At 33.6% G+C, this 20,193-nt stretch overlaps 3 protein-coding genes across 6 annotated transcripts; 1 reads left to right on the top strand and 2 right to left on the bottom strand.

The window, feature by feature from the left end:
- Window positions 1-607: 607 nt before the first annotated feature.
- On the bottom strand, window positions 608-14,909 carry LOC114243079 (traB domain-containing protein). Of its 2 annotated transcripts, none has more exons than XM_028174440.2 (11): window positions 14,786-14,909; window positions 14,251-14,451; window positions 12,662-12,757; window positions 12,079-12,209; window positions 11,679-11,803; window positions 11,396-11,522; window positions 11,087-11,226; window positions 10,627-10,778; window positions 8,106-8,211; window positions 4,811-4,932; window positions 608-3,328 (listed from the first exon to the last, which is right to left on the bottom strand). In XM_028174440.2, the coding sequence occupies exons 2-10, from the start codon at window positions 14,444-14,446 to the stop codon at window positions 4,818-4,820; spliced, it is 1,188 nt and encodes a 395-aa protein (XP_028030241.2). In that variant the 5' UTR covers window positions 14,447-14,451; window positions 14,786-14,909; the 3' UTR covers window positions 608-3,328; window positions 4,811-4,817. The 2 variants fall into 2 exon arrangements, with proteins under 2 accessions (XP_028030241.2, XP_028030242.2); XM_028174441.2 differs by lacking the exon at window positions 14,786-14,909 and adding an exon at window positions 14,642-14,780.
- A 1,653-nt stretch (window positions 14,910-16,562) lies between these two features.
- Window positions 16,563-17,557, top strand: sun (ATP synthase subunit epsilon stunted). 3 transcript variants are annotated; one of them, XM_028174473.2, is made up of 4 exons: window positions 16,563-16,723; window positions 16,795-16,925; window positions 17,146-17,168; window positions 17,445-17,557. In XM_028174473.2, exons 1-3 carry the CDS (start codon window positions 16,695-16,697, stop codon window positions 17,157-17,159), a joined length of 174 nt encoding a protein of 57 aa, XP_028030274.2. In that variant the 5' UTR covers window positions 16,563-16,694; the 3' UTR covers window positions 17,160-17,168; window positions 17,445-17,557. The 3 variants fall into 3 exon arrangements, with proteins under 3 accessions (XP_028030274.2, XP_028030273.2, XP_089592960.1); XM_028174472.2 differs by lacking the exon at window positions 17,146-17,168; XM_089736834.1 differs by lacking the exons at window positions 17,146-17,168; window positions 17,445-17,557 and having other exon boundaries at window positions 16,795-16,990.
- A 558-nt stretch (window positions 17,558-18,115) lies between these two features.
- Window positions 18,116-19,705, bottom strand: LOC114243146 (tRNA N6-adenosine threonylcarbamoyltransferase, mitochondrial). Its single transcript, XM_028174529.2, has one exon. The coding sequence runs from the start codon at window positions 19,387-19,389 to the stop codon at window positions 18,163-18,165; it is 1,227 nt and encodes a 408-aa protein (XP_028030330.2). The 5' UTR covers window positions 19,390-19,705; the 3' UTR covers window positions 18,116-18,162.
- Between the last annotated feature and the right edge of the window lie 488 nt (window positions 19,706-20,193).

Below are 20,193 nucleotides of genomic sequence, written 5' to 3'. Positions count from 1 at the left end.
CTTCCATTAAGTCAAGTGAACTCTCAGTAAATAATCACTATTTTACTGAGAATTTATTTCATCCCATATTATCTCGTTCCATTTAATTTTATCCCAATTTTTTGAAGTCTCTAATTTATCAACTTCATCTCATTTCGCTTCATATAATTTTTCATGTAAGGGAATATGTATGAATGTATTTAAAAAAGAGTGTAATTTATTTTCCCTGCCTATTCGCTGGTAGCTTATGGAGCTATTTCAGCTACGCCCGGTCGCGTAGGTCAGCTCACGGGCTCAACCTAAAATAATTTGCTAACACTAGCCCTGGCGAGAACTGTGCTTCGTAGAATCTACCACCGAATCGGAATCGCGACCCACTGGGAAGATCCGACGAGAAACTATAAGCTTATCGGTATACCAAGCGTGCTGCTACCCGTTTTATTTGTATACTGTTTACATAAAGAGTTAAAGTTTATATCTCAGCGTTAGGAAGAGGGTCGAAAGTAACAACCTGTGATCCTAGCAGAGATCATCCGCAAGGACACTGTTTTTGTTATATTACTGTTACTTTACTTCGAACCGAAACGCATAGCTGCGTGTGGAATGGAAGCGGAATAAAAAGCAACTCTCAGTAACTAATAAGATATTTATTGGCAAATTTTAAATTAAACTTACAAAATTTAGACCTAACGTTCATTTCAAAGATGGTAACATGTTCATTGTACTCTATTATATTTAATGTATTAATATTGAGAAACAACCAGCATAAAATAATAGTAATAAATTCCATAGTATTGTTTGAACGATATACAACTACATGTATATTTAACTAACTACATAGTCATAAGGAATAGAAATCTTCTTATACATTAGATGAGATACACCTATCCATATTCATAAGTTTCATTTAATATTATTCTTATACAGTTCAGCAGGACGACCAGTGAATCTCTGTCACGCTTGGCTGTCGTTATCTCTGTTCGAAAATAAACATATTTAATTTATATATTACATAAACGATAATAAACATATTTATTGAATCTACTCGCAAATAACGATAGTAATTGTAGTACATTCATGATATTAGACCAGACATTTTCAATGCAAATTAATAGCATCTACCCCCCTATAGAAGTTTCAATTCAATGGGATTAACGCATAGAAAACGAACAAACAAACTCTTCTTTTTATGTAATTCGAAAAATAACAATAGAGTTTATGGTGTTTGTCGTTTGTTGTTCAATTAATTTTAAATAACTTTCTTCTAGAATTTTACGGCTTTTCGTACACACATTACCATTATAAGCTTCACACATGATTTAGGTAATCCACCAATACTAAGCTCTTCACACAGAAGCAACCCACAATCAGTATTTACGTGCTGGGTTAAAGACTTCTATCGTCAATCCGTAAAACATTGCCATTATTTGTTTCATTTTTAATAAGGCAACACAATAGCATCCTCCGAAAAGTATTGCCATATTAATTTCTTTTTTTTTAAATAAGGCAACACACCAACTTCCCTTCGTTAAAATCTACAAAGAATTATTTAATTAAGCAATAAACGCTTGTTGTTATGAATGGTGGTTTTAGATTAAAATATCTTATTTGTTCAGTTCAAAAACTGTAAAATAATAAACAAAAAGCTAAACAGAAGCTGTGCCTTAAAGTTCTAATTATCTGTGTATACTGTTCGCAAATCCAATTCTTAACGACTACCTAGTACTTGCTACGAGCAAATACGTACTATTCAGTAATACACTAGGTAATTATTATTTTTATTCAGTTAAAACTCAAATAGTTGAGTACATAGTCCTGCCTAACACGATGTTTTAATTAATACTAAAAATATGAATTAGATACAAACTGTATTCAATTATATAAATTCTACGATCTATCTATAATAACATGGATGGATTTTTTTTACCTTTTAAATTATCACAGTCCTTACTGTAAAATTTTGACTCAATTAGGTATTATTGCAATAAGCGTAAAAAACAAAAACTTAACAGAAAGTACTAGGAAACATTACATTATATAATAAGTCAGGATATATAATTAATAGTATATAAATACTACAGTGTATTAAGTACTCTCCAGTACTTACTGTAACAAAAATTACAAGACAATTATCAAAATACAACTTGTTTATTTAAACTTGCATTTTAAATACAACAAATGGAGCAAAATCATCGTCTTGTAGGTATGTATATTATAAATTGTTATTGTTGAAAGTTATTAATTTGTAACATAAGAACAAAATTTTAAATTCGAATGCGCAAAACGCTTTTGCAACGAGAGCTTAATGTACAAAAGGCCACTTTGGGTAGCGACCGCAGTCTTGAGGCATCTTCGGCGTATCCTTACGTGTCCTTAACCGCTCCAGTACAATGACTCATAGCACTATACTTTTGTTTTATTGTAAAGTTTATTTGTTTATATGTACTATAAAATCTGAGACCTTAGAACTTATGTCTCGAAGTGGGTGGCGGCATTTACGTCGAAGATGTCGGAATAGCCCCTTAGACTACTAACGAATAGGTAGGGAAAAAAGTATATTCCTAAAATTCGTAAATTGATTTGCGGTCCGCCATGCTGGGATACATTATCTAGCGCCAACCAGACTATAGTTTCACATTATAATTCATACTACCACAATACGAAGTCATTTTCAAAGGAAATGCAACTCAATGGTACGTAGTAGGAGTGAGACTCATTAATGCTTGCCAATTAAAACGATGGAATTAATTGGTGCAAAGGAAATATTTTTCTAAAATAAATATTGAATCTAACCGGAAATCGAAACTGGATCCCGTAAAACGGTAATTAGAACCGATAAGTAATATTCAGCAGTGAAGTAATAATATTAAATTGCGCACATGCGCAACATTTAAGTTCAGTATAATATGTGTATGTTGCGCAAGTGATATACCTTAACAAGGATTATAATAACCTATTTTCCTTATACATATTTATTTAATTTGTTTTTGTTTTTAATTCTAATTTTTCTTTTTTCGTTTATTAATAAAATTTGCGAACTTAGTTTCCATTTTCAAGGGTTTCGTTACATAATCATAGACAAGATCAAAAACAATTTTACGGTTTAATCTTTTGTTTTTAATGTTATATTTTTTTTACAATTCTCTATTTTTAACGCAGACTTTACAATTTCCGTGGTCACGGAAAATCGTCTTTAGTAAAATAAAAGAGAAACAAAACGTAAAAGTGTTTTTAACGACTTGCGAACATGTTACATCTTATCATTGAGGCAGGCGCGCTCGTCCGGACGTAAAATGTGAGCCGACAGACAAGTTTCGTAGCCTTCAAATCGACGTCGACGTGTTGCCAACTGAAACAAACTGCCGTAGTTATGTACCACTTTTTATTTTTTTATTTTTTTATTACCTACTAGCTGACCCGGCAGACTTCGTAGTGCCTCAATCGATAAATAAAAGACCTAAGCTTTTGTGTAAAATAAACTTAAAACAAATAAAAGGAATCCGTCCGACGGGGGACACATCGAAGGGAAAACAAAATTGTTATTTTTATTTAATTCCGAGCATTTTCATATTTATCTACCTTTTAAACCTCTGGACTTCCACAAATAATTCAAGACGAAAATTAACTAAATCGGTCCAGCCGTACTCGAGTTTTAGCGAGACTAACGAACAGCAATTCATTTTTATATATTTATATAGATTCTAGTGACCTCGAGGGATCATACTAGATTCACTGAGCGAGTAGGTGAGCTCACGGGGCTCTAACCTGAGGACGTTGCTAATACTAGCACTAGCAAGAGCAGTGCTTCGCAGAATGTACCGCCGGATCGGAATGGCGATTCACTGAGCAGATCCGGCGAGAAACTCATTGGGCTGTGTCTATGGATTAACTTACTGGTGCTTGAGGTAACTAAAAGCACTGTTTGTGGATCGTGGGGATACGAAAAGACGTATAGTTATCAACACTTCTAGTTTGTCTTTACATAAATTAATAATCCTCTAAAATATAAAATAAATGTATGAAGATTTCGATAATATCTCGATGATCTAAGAGTTCATGTTAAACATTACCTACATGCATAAATTGGGGGGCCTGTCTGAACGTGAAGTTATATCAAACATCCGTTTTTGATTATTAATTAGTTTAAAATATATTCGTTTACAAATACAATAGGTTGCACTAGTTAATTGTCTGTATACGTTCTAGGATTCAGTGTTATAGTTTTTAGTTATATTATCTATCTATTAATTTGGTCTTTGCCTGTCCACAGTCCATGAGTTTATTTGAGTAGATAAATTTAATGTTACACTATATAAATTAACGGATAACTAAATTGGAGCAAAGTACTTAGTCTATCATTCTTCGCCCCACAAATCATTAGTTTGTGTAAAATTAATCTAAATCTGTTGCTGCTTGTTTGTCCAAAAAATTAATAGCACACTTTAATAAAATCGTTATTATATTTTGAGTAGATTCCCTCCAGTGAACGGTTTTCTAGTGTTACAATTTTTAATCATATTATCTATCTATTAATTCGGTCTTTGCTTATCCACAGTCCGTGAACGTATTTGAATAGGTAAATTCAATATTACACTATATAAACAAACGGATAACTAAATTGGAGTAAAGTACTAAGTCTATCATTCTCCGTCCCGCAAACCGTACGTTTCAAATTAAATCATCTAAATCTGTTGTTGCTTGTTTGTCCAAAAATTAATAATAACACACTTTAATAAAATCGTTATTATGTTTTGTGTAGATTCCTTTCAACGAACGTTTTCTCGCTGGAGGGAATGTAATCCGTACGATCCGTAATCCGATCTGTAGGTACCTTAATATCAGGGCAGCAGGCGGCGTGGGAACAGCCGGTAGGCGGCGTACAGCACGCCGCACACGCACGCCACGCGCACGCTCGAGCGCAGCACGCGGGTCGACAACGACGGTGGCGGTACTCTGTACACAACACAAGCATGTCTTTTAAGTCTTCGTCAAACAGAACGCGTACTTAGCGCGCACCAGTGTGCCTAGTGTGATTTTTTAACGTTCTCGATAGCGTAAAGTTAACTCAAAGGACAATGCCCATTTTCTAAGAGCGATTGGGCCCCTAAAAAAAGTTGTCGAGTGATGATGGTTTTAACTTAATTGACAAACAACTTGATAGACAAAGAAATATCGTTTCATATTCAGAAAACGATTTTTATATTCTCACACAGGTTTAAGAGGAATCTGTTTTTTTCTGCAGCTAAAATTAAGTTTTCTTCGAAATCAATAATCGCTCACATCATTATTTATAGTATTAAATATATTAATTGTGGTTAATGTTGCTAGAATTAAGCCCTTACGTACATTTTATTATTACATTACATTATTTATTACAGTACATTATTATATCCTCATAATAATAATAAAATGAAATGAAAATCCGGAAGCCGGCAACGATATTGTTGTTGTTGTTTTTAAATTCGCCAATAATTAAGCAAAGAGCGTAGCCTATACAGCCTAGTCTGTGGTAGTTATATTTTTTTAATGTCAATAAAAAGCCGGTGTATCTCTTTTTATTGCTTTTTGGAAGTTTGACGTCAACTCGATGAATAGCACATTGAGTGAGCGCGAATTTCCGCAGACCTTTTATCTTGAAAAAAAAAAACAGTCAATGCTATGTTGGCCACAGTTTTATTCCAATGCCTCAATAATCGTGAACAACGATTATTGACGTTTAATACACAAAACAACACCCAATTTATATATTATACATCACAATAAACTATTAAAAAACATTAAAATAAAACTTCAAGTGACGCTTCACTCGGGTTGCGGCCAAAACTCTCTGATCATATATAATAAGAATAGAGTAATGGTAGGCCATTGAGATTTTTACTAATGGAATCATTAATATCTAAAAATATCAAATAATTCATGGTTTTAAGTAATAATTATTATTACAATATATAAATATGGAATTGAACAAAAATAAACTAAAAAGTCTGTGAATTATTGCCATTAGCAATTTTTTTTAATTGGTTGTTCAAGTGACAGACAACTCTTTCGTGTGGCAGCATATAGGTTTACTATAAGGCTGTATGGGCTAAGCCCTTTGCCTATTGGCGAATTTAAAAACTATGGCACTCAGTTTTGGAATGTTATCAAATAAGTAATTTATTTTTTTGTAAAACAATGCCAGGATGAAAGAAATGTTGATACATAAACTAAACAACGTGAAAAAATAAGGCATAGTTTTTCAAGTACAAATAGTTTAGACATAAAGTTGGCCCACTTTTGGGCATTGTCCTTTGTGTGCAGTCGGAACAGCGCCCCTAGCGGCAAACGTTCCAAATCCATAGACATTTAAATTAACTGTTACGCTATCGAGAGCGTTAAAGAACTCGCACAGGCTTCGTCAAACAGAACGCGTACTTAGAGTTGCGTTTTAACGTCGCGCTCTTTTCATGTCACACAAATTGACTAGATGAGTCCAACGCTCCTTGACGCAACGCATTCGCCAAATCATAGTGCCTTATTATAGCAGTCTGAAAATTTAAAAGTATTAAGATGTCGAGTGATTCAGATGTGGCATTGTATAAGCATGGGCATTTTCTAACTATTACTATCAATTTTTCGGGCATTATCCAGTATTTTAATACACATTCACTCGGACGCTAAAATAAAATTTGTAAAAAATTACAACGCCTGACGTCAAGGCGTCCTAACACCGTGACAGAGCGTTGCGTACTCCTAGCGCTGGCGCTCTGTTTGACAGTTTATTACTATAGTAGTACATCACATCTCGTGATCTCAGTGTCATAGCGCGCCGTCAGTTTAGCATTCTGACGCGTACTTAGCGCTGCGTTTTAACGTCGCGCTCTTTTCATGTCATACAAATTTACTAGATGAGCCTAACGCTCCTTGACGCAAAGTAACATCCGCCAAATCATAGTGCCTTTCTGTTTCAGTCTGAAAATTTAAAAGTATTAAGATATGGAGTGATTCAGATGTGGCATTGTATAAGCATGGGTATTTTCTAACAAATTCTATAAATTTTTCGGGCATTATCCAGTATTTTAATACACATTCTGTTTGACGAAGCCTTTAACGTCAGACTAGCCGGTCCTGCTTGATAGTCGCCATTCGTAGGCGACATATTTCAAATTCGACCTATTAAAAAATAACGTTTTTTTTGTCATTAGAGTAATAAGTTGCGTGCTAGCTGACATTCACAAATTCCGGTTCGAAATATAAGACGGCCATTATTGTAATTAAACTAGACATCGACCTGGTGCACTCAATGTCGTTGCGCTTAAATAAAAATTCTACCGAAGTACAAATTAACACTGTATTAGCACTTAGAATACTTAAAACACTTCACAAACACTTTAAAATTCTCAATTCGCTTCTTCCGCTTTGCTTCAGGTAGTCCGTTCGTTGTTTCGCTTCGAGTAGTTCCGATTACTAACAAACTGCGTACCATCTCTGCAACGCTTTTATAGCCGAAAAGACATCCCTAGAACTATCGAGAACATTCCTCACAAGACGAGTATTTTCGATATGCGTTTCTGCTATCTGACAATAGATGGCGTTTTGCGTCTCGAGCGTTCTAGATGTTACTAGATCCTTCGATATTCGTTCGGCTATTTTTTTTTATTGCTTAGATGGGTGGACGAGCTCACAGCCCACCTGGTGTTAAGTGATTACTGGAGCCCATAGACATCCACAACGTAAATGCGCCACCCATCTTGAGATATAAGTTCTAAGGTCTCGCGTATAGTTACAACGGCTGCCCCACCCTTCAAACCGAAACGCATTACTGCTTCACGGCAGAAATAGGCAGGGTGGTGGTACCCACCCGCGCGGACTCACAAGAGATCCTACCACCAGTATTTGACGATAGATGGCGTTACTCTTACCGGCGTAACACTAATTACGGGATTATTATTAAATAAATTTATTATTAAAGATTAAATTAAAAAAGATATTAAAGATTACTATTAAAGCGTGCCGTGAGTGTTCTAAGTGTTAATGCAGTTTTAATTTATACTTCGGTAGAATTTTTATTTATCTCGAACACCAGCGCGTAACAATACCAAACAATATTTTTATCTTCGTGATGACAAAAATTCAAATGAACTTACAGTAACAAAGGCGGAATGTCTTCTGGCTTGATCTTGCCCCAGTGCTCCACGATGCCGCCGACGTGGCCGATCCCAACGACTCCCACGATGCGACAAGGCTCGTGACCTAACAGCCAATTTTTATTATTATTATCATAGTTTACACAACTAATATTTTAAGACATGAGTTAAAGTAAGTTAAGAGGTTAAGTACCATTTTTAAGATTTTTCAGTTTTAACATTAAATGAAGGTGCTGTGTGCCTATAAACCATATTAGACCTTAAAACTTTGAGTTTAAAGGATATTTTTAGAAATGACACGTAATGAACGTCGAAAAAGTACAAGTAACAAAAAGAACAATGGCAATTTTTTACCTGAATGTTTTAAAAGGCGTCTTAGATTAAGACATAAACGAAACTTCATCATTTCATTTGCTCGTTTTTTATACGATGTTAGATTTACGTGGCAAAGCCACGAAAAAATGTTAATTTAATAAGCTTTTAATTCGATTTTTGTGTACTTCCGGTATAATACATTTGTAAAGGATGGCATTTATACTATTGGGACAAAAAAGCAATATTTTTTGATAATGAATAATATTCATAAAGTATTTAAAATGAAAATAATAATATTAATTATCCTTTGTTACAATTTTAGTACTTAAATAACTAAATATGTAATAGTAATGCCAGCACTGCAGATGACAATGACTTGAACAGTATAACAACTGACATAATGCGCATGACTATGCCGGTCCATAAGGCTCGTGAGTGGAAGAGAGAGCGAAATACTCGCTTCACCGCTCCGATTTTTTATGACCCAAACTGCACGGACAAAATAATTCTACAATAGTAAATTAGCTTTGCAAGCCTTCGTTTGTCGCAAATGTGTGACTAATTCGTTCAAAAGGTTAAAAGTACCTATCTCTGACACACATTTTTACACATTTACAAAGAAGAAAGAACAAACGATATAATAGGTATGTATATGTACCTAGGTAGCTCTGCAATTGCTAAGGGTACCTACTCGAGTACTATTATAAGTGTATCCTTGGTTCATCTATGATAAGGAAACTAAAAATGTTATTTAAACATATCATTTACCTATTTTTTCAATTTGTTATAGTATGTGCCTACAAAAATCAGAGACATCTATTTATTGATAGATAACCTCAAATTATAAAGTAAACACGTTGATATCTTTTTTTTGTGACTTTCTAATACCAAAAATATTTCTGATTAAGCTTAAGCTATGTTATTCCTATCGTTTTAGTATTTTTTTGTTTCAAGACGCCTCAAATAGATGTCAGGTAAAATGTTGTATAGAAAGCTGCCATTGTTCTTTGTTGTCCGTTTGCTCAAAATTAACAAATTGTATCAAATCCCCTTCACCCACTTATGTCTTCATTTATTTTATGCAGTTGAGTTCTACGGAATAAAACATCTACTGTACTCGTATCGGGACATCACAGACACATCCCACTGAGTTTCTCGCCTGATTTTCTCATTGGGTCGTGATTCCGATCCGGTGGTAGATTCTGCGAAGCACTGCTTTTGCTAGGGCTGATATTAGCAAATTCTCTCAGATTGAACCCGTGACCTTATCACCCATTCGCGCGTAGTGGAATAGTCCCTTAGACTACCAGCGAATAGGTAGGAAAAATAAGAAACGAATACGACGGTGTTCGTTCAACTTCCCGTAGACGAGTACCAATTTTTCGAATAGCATACGCATTTGACGGTAGTTCACGAACTATATCCAAGATGAAAGTAAAATATCCGTCAGAAAGTAACAGAAAAGTCTTTTTTTATGCCCTTGCAGGCAGACGAGCATACGGCCCAGCGGATGGTGAGTGGTTACCATCGCTCATGCACCTTAGCAATGCCAGGGGCAAAATCAGACCACTGCCTACCGCTTAATACTCTCCACAAGCCTAGTTTGAAGAAGGACATGTCATAGCGATCGAGAAACACCGCGGAGGGGAGCTCATTCCAAAGTCGGATGGTACGTGGCAAAAAAGATCTCTGGAAACGGACTGTGGATGATGACGCAATGGCTAAAAATGTTAAAATTGCGTGAATTAAGTGCTACTTCAAGCCGCTCTAGTTTCAGGGGTCGCACTCTCATTGTACAATATAATTGACATTTCGAAATATGTTTTCTTTAAGCTTAGACGGGTGGAGGAACAAACGGCTTGCCTGGTGTTAAGTGATTACCGGAGGCCATAGACATTTACAGCGACAGTCCCTCACACAATACTTATACAAAGTAGAGTGTAGCTAAGTGGGAATGAGTGACTGTGTTGGATCCAGAATGTATCTAGAATGCACCCAGTTCCTATATACTTGATACTGGAGAGTACAATAATATAAACACAATATATAACACAACATAATATGGTTTTCCCTCGATTAATTAACAATTAGTTTCCCCCTATATCCCCCCAATTGACGAATGATACGTAAAAGATACGGGTACTGAAACTGATGGAGACGATACTTTTTTAGGATTGTTTTTATCGAATCATCGATAGGTACTTACGCGGCTGCAAAGCAGCTACTTGCAGGGAATGACACAGGAACATATCTCTTTCAACTACAAACACTTGCTTTAATGCGGGAAATTCTTCAGCCATTTCCTCCAGCATATCATCCAACATTTTCTTCTGTTTACATTTTTCCACTTCTTCTAAGCTGTAAAAAATATACACAACACTAAGAATTCTAAAAATATTATTCCTAATGCGAATCAGAAAACGAACGCGACATCTACGCTTCAGAATTTTTTCATTTTTACATGCAGATGTTTGAGAACAACATTCACTGTATAGCAAACCAAAACGGGACTAATATACGGTTTACCTTGAGATTAACGGAAATTAATGTTTATTTGTTAAGCTAGCAAATACTATAGGTCTGATAATAATTATATATAAATAATAATAGGTCATTAGGATTCATGGTCAGGTTTAAGAGTTGACAACCTTACTGTCAAAGATTACCTTATAGTTTGATTAGATGTAAGTAAATGCCATATGAATCTTATAGTCTGTCCCCAGGAGAGTGACGCGATAGCTCTATGCAAGGTAACGTCGATCGCTCTGTCACCGAGTTGTACAACACAGTTCGGAATCTTTTTCGCCTGAAAAAAAAAGAGGTTTTTTAGGAATATTTGTCTTGGATAAAATTTACTTCAATCGCAAGAGTTAAGTAGATCACATAGTTAAATCTTGCTTTTGTAAGCATCTTCAGTGAAGAAATACAGTAGGGATGTACTTTTAATATGGTTTTATAGCAGTATAGATAATCACCTCTGCCATAGCACGTCGGAATTCCCCACCAGGTGCCATGCCTAACTCTCTGGTGATATGAGCAGACATATTTAAGAGAAGAATGTACATGAGTCCATTGAACACACCATTTTGAGCCATTGTTGCCCTGAAAACAACACATTAAATTAAAGACTAAGTTTCATGTTCTAAAGTAAAAACGTTATTATTATTATTAAAACAGTTTAAAAAAAAGTCACTTATGAAACTAGTAAGGTTTAATGGAAAATAAATAGTCCTTTTTTAAAAGACACAAAATACCGACCTTATTTTCTTGATATTAATATTTTTAGCTTCTCTAAGAATGACTTCTTCATCGAGCAATAAAATATTGGTTCTCTGAACGCATAACTCAACTGTAACAATGTGGGGCTTTACTTCTTGTATTACCTGAAATATAAATTTACTATACAAAAAACTTAAATGTTTGTACCTAAATGTCATAAAACACTATAACAACATTCAATTTTCAATCATTAGTTTAATTTAAGTTTGGAACTACATTAATTATCAAGTTCAAGGAACGATCTTTGTGGCGAGACTTGGGGGAGGCCTATATCCAACAGTGTACATCTGTGGGCTAATAGAATAGTGCCAACATAAGTAACATTTTTGCATATTATAATATGGACTTAGCTTATTTAATTAATGTCTTGACTACAAACCCGAGATACATCTTCTTGTGATTGTAGACTGAAATGTGCAGTACCGATTAAATATACCTTTCCGCCATCAGGCGCATCTAGTACTGTGACAGTGCTAGGCAATCCTTCATCTAAAGGTAGTTCTGGAACACCTGAAAACATGCATATATGTACTTCATTTTTATTTCAGACAAAAAAACCGATTGTCAAGTGATAAAAATTACATAAGGCAATAATGTTTGCATGTTAATCTACTTTGGGTACTACTTGGGTTACTACTACTAAATTATAATTTGCGTAATTACTAGTGGTACCCCGTCTTGTGAGTGCGCATGGGTAGGTACCACCCCCCTGCCTATTTATGCCGTGAAGCAGCAATGCATTTTGGTTTGAAGGGTGAGGTAGCCATTGTACTGTAAAAACTTCTAAGAACTCATATCTCAAGGTAGGTGGCGGCATTTACGTTGTATATGGGCTATCTATAGGCTCCGGTAACCACTTAACACCAGGTGGATCATGAGCTCGACCATCCAGTAAGTAATTTTTCTATATCTCATTTTATGGGGTTAATGAATTCGGCAATGGAGGCTTTGTTTCATATTACCTTCCATATCACATTCTGGATTAGAATCAGCAATTTGATTTTCAGAAGGGCTTTCCTTTTTTTCATCAGGAGTTGATGTTACAAACTTTGGTTTTCCTGAAATAAAACCAAAAACTACAAGTGTAACACATTGTCATTGTCATATTACATTATACATGTATTTATATCTAATTTATTTTTATGTGACTGGTTGCAATTAAGCACTTCAAGTTTTATTATATGCTCTATTAGATAGATTATTTACTTTTGGTCCATATTATGATCCCCTAAGATATTAAGTTACATTAAGATCCTTCACAATTATACTATTGGTGCCAAACTGCCTATGCTATACTAGCCCAATCATCTACCCTATTATAAAATTTTGCTAGACTAGTTATCTATCCCATTTGCAAAACTTTTCTAGGCTATATACCTTATTGCAAATATATTTAAGAAGCCACTATGTGCCTATAATATATTGTACATATTCCACTTTTAGAAAATGTGCTTTATTTGAATGACATACCTATTAATTTTGATTCATTTCATAGTAATGTATGTTACACGTTTTCAACATTGTTTACACTTGATTCTACATATATGTAACATTAGTGACATTACTGCACTTTTGAAATTATTATTTTTATTTCTTAATTAAATTGAAATTATTACTAATTATTTCACATATTTGATAAAGTTCTAAATGAGTATATCAAATAATGTTTTTTTTTAAATTAAATTATCAATATAAGAGTACTTACTAATAGTGATTTTATTAAGAAATAAATTAATTTACAAATGCTACCTACTAAACACATGTATTAATTATGAAAACCAAATAATTAATATGATTAGGTAAATAGTATTTATTTAGGGAAAGCTCCTCTATTGCTGACCAATCAATTCAAATTCTGATTGCATAATATAAGGTGGATAGGAATTTCATTCAAACTATTGCAGTGAAATTACAGCTATACAAAAAATAACAATATGAATGCCTCCACTCACTATGAGACCTGAGGTTGAAGTATCAACTTTTTAGTATACCAGCTGTCCTCTCCTTCAAGCTGGAATAACTGTATGACAGCAAAAATAGACAATATGATATACCCTCATAATACATACCACTACCTGTAATTATGCAAAATCTATTTTTGTTATATAAATTGTTTTGGCCTCTATAGGCCCATATATATATTGGCCCATATGTTGGCATGGTTACTTTTGCTCATGGATGTTAACAATGCCAGGGGGGCACAGCCAAATCACTACCTACTACTGAATACTTTCTGCAAGTCTTGTTTGGAGAATGACATATAGCATTCAGGAAATATAGTGCAGAACAGTTCATTCAAGAGCCAGATGTGTGTGGTAAAAAGTAACTCTAAAAAGGCACTGTTAACTAATTAAAACAATTACAAAGCTTGGTACCTGCTCAACATTTTACCAATATTATGGTTATATGATGAAATCATTAAAAGAGTAGTATGTTTTTATGAAAAATACATATGTTTTGATAATGAATTACACCCTTTTATATCTTTCAACATATCGTTAGTTATTACTTAATGTACTACAAAAGATTTCACAAATTTTCTAAATTTTACCACTGTTCTCCCCGGGCATATTTTCATTGATTTTTATTGATGCATCTCCTCCACCATCCTCAGCTTTTATAAACAACTGACATTCATTCGTAATATCACGTTTAACTGAAGGTTTAGGCGGTGCGAATATTATTCCATCTGAGTTATCACGGGGCTTACGCTCGTCGTTTTGTAGGAGACGATCGGCAGCATCCATTTCTTCTACAATAAATTATAAGAATTGTGTAAATTTAAACTGACATACACTGTTAGGTAAAGCTGAGTACTTTAAATCGAGTCATTCGTTATTTTTTAACATAATCCTGTTTAAATGGATATGATTTAAGCATATGGATAAAATGATCGAAGTGCCAACTCGAAACGTTTGTCGACTGAATATAAGCGTAAAGACCTAAGTAACGATTTCCGAATTCTTCTCTTTTTCGGAATTTTTTAGAGTATTTAATCGATTTAATTAGATTAATTTGTTTTACAATTATTACAGATGCGTTTAAACGAAGTAAACAAATCGAAAAATTCGGATTTAGGTACCTACCTATTTATGGACGAAATATGAATTGCTATTTGCTATTCTTGACAACTGACAACTGACAACTTTCGACAACTTTGATCACGATCAACTTTCCAGATTTTCCTTACTTTCACTTTAGGTGGGCTCACTGAATTTAGCCCCCTTTTTTTATTTCGGATTTTTTTTATTTTTAATTATTTGTTCGTCGTTGTTTCGTTAACGTTCGAATGTAAAAATTGTTTGTTCATCTTTTATTTATTTATAATTAATTAAACAAATGATCACCCTTAAGTTGCCCCCTCTTACTAGATATCTTTATTTTTATCGCTCAGATTAATTAGTTTTGATCAATTATCGTTTGTTCGACGACTATTGGTAATTGTTCGATCATAAAAACAATTAAATTCCCAATTATTAATTATTTTATATCTAATAAGCAAACCATCACCTCACGCCTACATTGCGCATTGTTTTTATTACCCTTGTAGGCAGACGAGCATACGGCCCACCTGATGGTGAGTGGTTACCGTCGCCCATGGACTTCAGCAATACTAGGGGCAGAGCCAAGCCGCTGCCTAACGACCAAGCCGCTGCCTACCGGCATGCGCAGGCTTTGTCAGTCAGCTGGCAATGGCCGTATTTATTATAGACCAGGGTAGAAGCCTTTAAAAATAATAAAAATTGAAAAAAAAATAGTAGGATGAAACCCATTAGAAAAGGAGGACAATATTATAAAAATGGAAGGAAAATTTATTTACGGGCGATCTAAGGTCGGGAAGGGGATGGGGGGGGGGTTAACTAAATGTCCTATGGAAAAAAGTCAAATGGCAAAGTTGTAGGTAATAAAAAGATCTAAAACTTTTGTATTTACACTTTTTTCACATAACCTCAAAATTTATGTGAAAAATTCACAAAACCAAGTTTTTGGTTTTTTTGTTTAAATTATTTTTCACGAAATTTGGTGAAAACTTACCTTTTTATGTCCCAAATACGCTGCAATTTATTTGATTAGAAATATTTATTTTTTCACCTTATTTTGAATTAATATCGAAAAAGCACCCTAATTTTCAATCGAAAATTCATCCGTCAAAATATCAGCTTTTTTCAAAAAGTTAGTATGTATTCTGTTCGTTGAAATCTCTACTTTCCGATGGTGAAAAAATATATATATATATATATATGTTCCTATAGTAAATCTTCTCAGAAAAAGCAAAAAATCGAAAAAAACTCGAATTCGAATTATTTTTGCCCCTGACATTGCTAATTTCGATCATTGACGGTGACTACTTACCACCAGGTAAGTCATATGCTCGTCTGTCTACAAAAGTAATAAAAAAATGTCATTCATATTAAATCACTTGGGAAACACTTACTAAATAAATATCACTCGCTGCAGTCTCAGAAACGCGGTTAAAGCCTGTAAAATATTTTAAAATATCCCGGGATGCATTGGTCTTGGAGATTAAAGTAGGTATGGGTTTGTGGAACTGCAATTTTAGTGAAAAATATTGTTATTAAAAAAAGTACCAATCCAATTAAAATAATGTAATCAATATATCTTTTTTTAACTCTCAAATGAACAATGTCCATGAACAATTTTACACTCTCTGCTAAAATTAATCAATACCCATATGGTTCTAACGGGTGATTTTAATTCCCAGAAATAGTTGTGAGGTTCTCGTTATGTATTTCACGCACAGTACTTTGTATGTCCATGTCTGTGATTATCATATCAATTTTGAATACGATACGTACGTAGTTGCGCTTTTTTTCGCTGAAATAGCCTCTCAAGTCTCAAGGCTATCAGCTTAGGTAGGAAAAAAAAAGCGCTTTTTATGTAGTCTATGGATATTTCACTTTACTCTCTGGCTGTGGAAATCAGGAAAATTTCAATTTATTTTTGAGAATAAAAGTAAATAAGAACATTAACAAAATGAGCGCTTGGAGGCAAGCTGGTTTAACGTAAGCAAATATATATATAGTAACTGATTATAATTACAGAGAAATATAACTTTCTAGGTTACTTTTTTCAGTTACATAAACTACTCAAACATCGCAGCCAAGGTGCTTCGCAGGTCACTAAAGCAAGAATTTCGAGCAGAGGCGTTGAAACGTGACGAATCTCACGTCAGAGTCACACCTTGGGCCAACGGACGACCTGCACGTAAGCTATTTTTCGAAACTACCTTTAATACTTACTTGAAACGGTTTTAAAGTATACTTAGAATTTACATCAGTTAAAGTTCCCGTATTAATTGATAAGTTTCTCAATGTCAATATCAGGGTTTACAACAGTTTAAATTTGGACATGTAAAATATTTAGATACAATTATTTTGTTAGTCTAGCTCAATTTATTTTATTTCAATTTATATGTGATTTTCAGATGAAAAGGACTAAGTCAGAGGTGTAAGTTAGGTCAAAATCAGTCTTAACCATTAATGTGTTATTAGTATTAGTTCCACTAATAATTCTAAACTAAAATGCTTATCTTAGTTTAATTTTAGAATTTATTAAGTTTGTAAAGTGAGTGTGTCCTTTATTAACAATTATATAAACTAATTACTTGAAAATGGATTGAAACTAAAATTTCCTTTTTGCATTTAGTTTGGCGTGTGCGTCCCTATAGTAAATTAACAAAAATATTTTAAACTGTTAGTAAATCAATTATTAATCACTTTACAGACCTCCAGAAAGCTGTTCCAAAGTGAAGAAGGAATAGTTAACCAACATGCATGAAAATCATCAACTATTAATTTATGTAGAATTGTACAATAAATAACGCTGTTTAAAATAAAGCATTTTATTTACACAAGTCTCATGAATGAAAACAAATTTCTCTCAATGGAAATAATTGACTTGGAAACAGACAAATGATGCAACCATTAAGTTATAGCTGTTATTCAATAACTTAGTGAAGTTGTTAATTACATCTGTATTTTTTTTTATTGCCCTTGTATACAGCCCACCTGATGCAGCATGGTTACCTTCACTCATGGACATCAGCAATGTCAAGGGCAGTCCAGCCACTGCCTGAGAGCCATGGAATATATATTTTGTATTTTCTAGGTTTTAGAGGCAGGTTGCGGGTACAAGGCAATCCAGACCCAGATATTGTATAGATTTGTATACTCATTATTATGTAGCAATAGATAGAGCCATTTCCAGTACAATTATATTAGTGTATATTTATGTGGTCAGTCAGCTGACCCTAAACTCACATTTCTTACTATGGGAATCAGGATGGGAAACTTATAAATATTTAATATAGTACATATATTTTAATAAAATTGATATAAAATAAACATGACAATTTGTGAGGTCAAACTATCTGCAGACTGAATAAAAGGCTAAGATATGGTTATTACTTAATTTTATTACTTTAAAATAAATATCTAGAATGTCATAACAAGTTTGTTAATTTTGTCACTTTTACTGGTATATTAGCACATTTTACTTCATGTATTAAACTCTTTCCTAAAGGTGCAACAGGATCTATTTCACTAAGTGGTAAGTCATATTGAATTTGATATGATTTCTTAAGTTTTTCTACACCATTCCATGCTATCATTATCCCATTATCAGTACAAACTTTAGGTGGAGGTCTATAACAGCTATAACCAGATTTACCAGCAACAAATTGCATTGATTTAAATATAAAATCATTACAAGCAACACCACCTGAAACTACGATATTTTTATTATTAGGATTGATTAAGTTCTTTTCCTCACAGAAGATAATTGCTCTCTCTAGTCTATGCCCCAAGTGTTCAGCTAAGGCAATTTGAAATGAAGCACATAAATCATTATATTCTGGTATCAAACAATCCCCAGTAATACCATGTTCTTTTTCCTTTTTTATTAATTTTCTTACAAGTGAATCTTTAAGACCACTGAAACTAAAATTACAGTCTCTATTTCTATTTAAAGGCAAAGGAAATTGGAATTGTTGAGAATTGTTAGCTTTCTTAGCAGCCTCCTCTACTGCTTTGCCTCCAGCCAATTGAGAATACTCTTTAATATTTTTTAGTTTCATTCTTCTGGCAACTTTGTCTAGAATCTCTCCTGGGGCATTGTCCAATGATTCTCCAAGAAGTAAAAACTGATTTACATCCTGAACAAGACACAAAAGACAATGTCCTCCAGATATAAGTAAAACTATAAATGGAAATGGCAAGTTGTGATAAATCCTAGCTACTAAAGCGTGAGCTTCCATGTGATGGACCGGAATAATAGGTTTATTGTACTCCATACATATATATTTTGCATACTGAACTCCAACTTGGAGACTGAGTAATAATCCAGGTTTAACAGTAACAGCAACAGCATCAATATCTTTTATTTTAATCCTTGCTGTGAAAAGTGCTTCAGTTACAGCTGTTTCTATGTGTTCTCGGTGAAGTTCATGAGCTATGAAAGGATTTACTCCTCCATATCTTACATGTATTGCATTCTGTGAATAAAGAGACTCTCCAAGAACATTGCCAGTTCCATCAATAACAGCACAACCTGTATCATCACAAGAGGTTTCAATTCCGAGAATTGTAAAATCATTTGAACATGATGTAGTTTTCCAACGATTTTGACGAAGGATACGCAATAATCTTGAGTTTCTGTGTGTCATGAACATTCTAAAGCACTTTTAATTGTGAATGCATCAGTATATTTATTCTTGATTTTTTGGACTAATCTTATTTTGATTACATACATATTTGATAAAAAGGCCAGATTTTCCTTTATGGTCCATCGATTTGGAGGTTAAATTTTTTTTAGATAGTACTCGTAAATAGAAAGCTTTTTGCCAAATTTCAAGTTACGGAAACTCAGGGTTTACGCGATATAATTTTTTAAAATTTCATTAAAAATAAATCATAATTTGGAAAAAACTATGAAAAAACTTCAAGGTAGACGTCAAAGTTGACGTTTCAGTTCCATTCACGGTAGAGAGTAGAGAGTAGAGGTGAATAAATAAAAATATGTATTTTTAATAACATACCTAAATGCATTTTATTATTTTAATATATTCTTAAATTATATTTGGTGCAATTAGGGTGTACACTGTACAGTAACTGTATTATGTAATTATAGAGAGGGAGAGTGTTCTTTATTATAATTTTACATAAAATAGACAATGCGATTTAAAGCAAATAAATTGACTTTTTTACACAATAAACGAATTTTGGTTTTCACTGTGGAACGGAGCGTGAAATGACGCAATTTTTAGTCGCAATCTTTAAATCGCTCTCTAATAAAATACCTCTATAAATCGGATAAAATGTAACAATAATAAAATTACTCTTGTTTTATATATATTATAATAAAATTATCAATATCCAAAAAATGTCGAAAACCGAAACAGAGCCCATAGTCCCAGAGTCCATACAAGAAGCTCTTCTATTTATTCTTATAGATAGAGAATTTCAACGCCTTACTG

Source organism: Bombyx mandarina, chromosome 22 (assembly GCF_030267445.1).
Source record: "Bombyx mandarina strain Sakado chromosome 22, ASM3026744v2".
Lineage (NCBI taxonomy): Eukaryota > Metazoa > Arthropoda > Insecta > Lepidoptera > Bombycidae > Bombyx > Bombyx mandarina.
The sequence above is the reverse complement of the archived record's forward strand: the minus strand, read 5'-3'. Positions and strand labels throughout refer to the sequence as shown.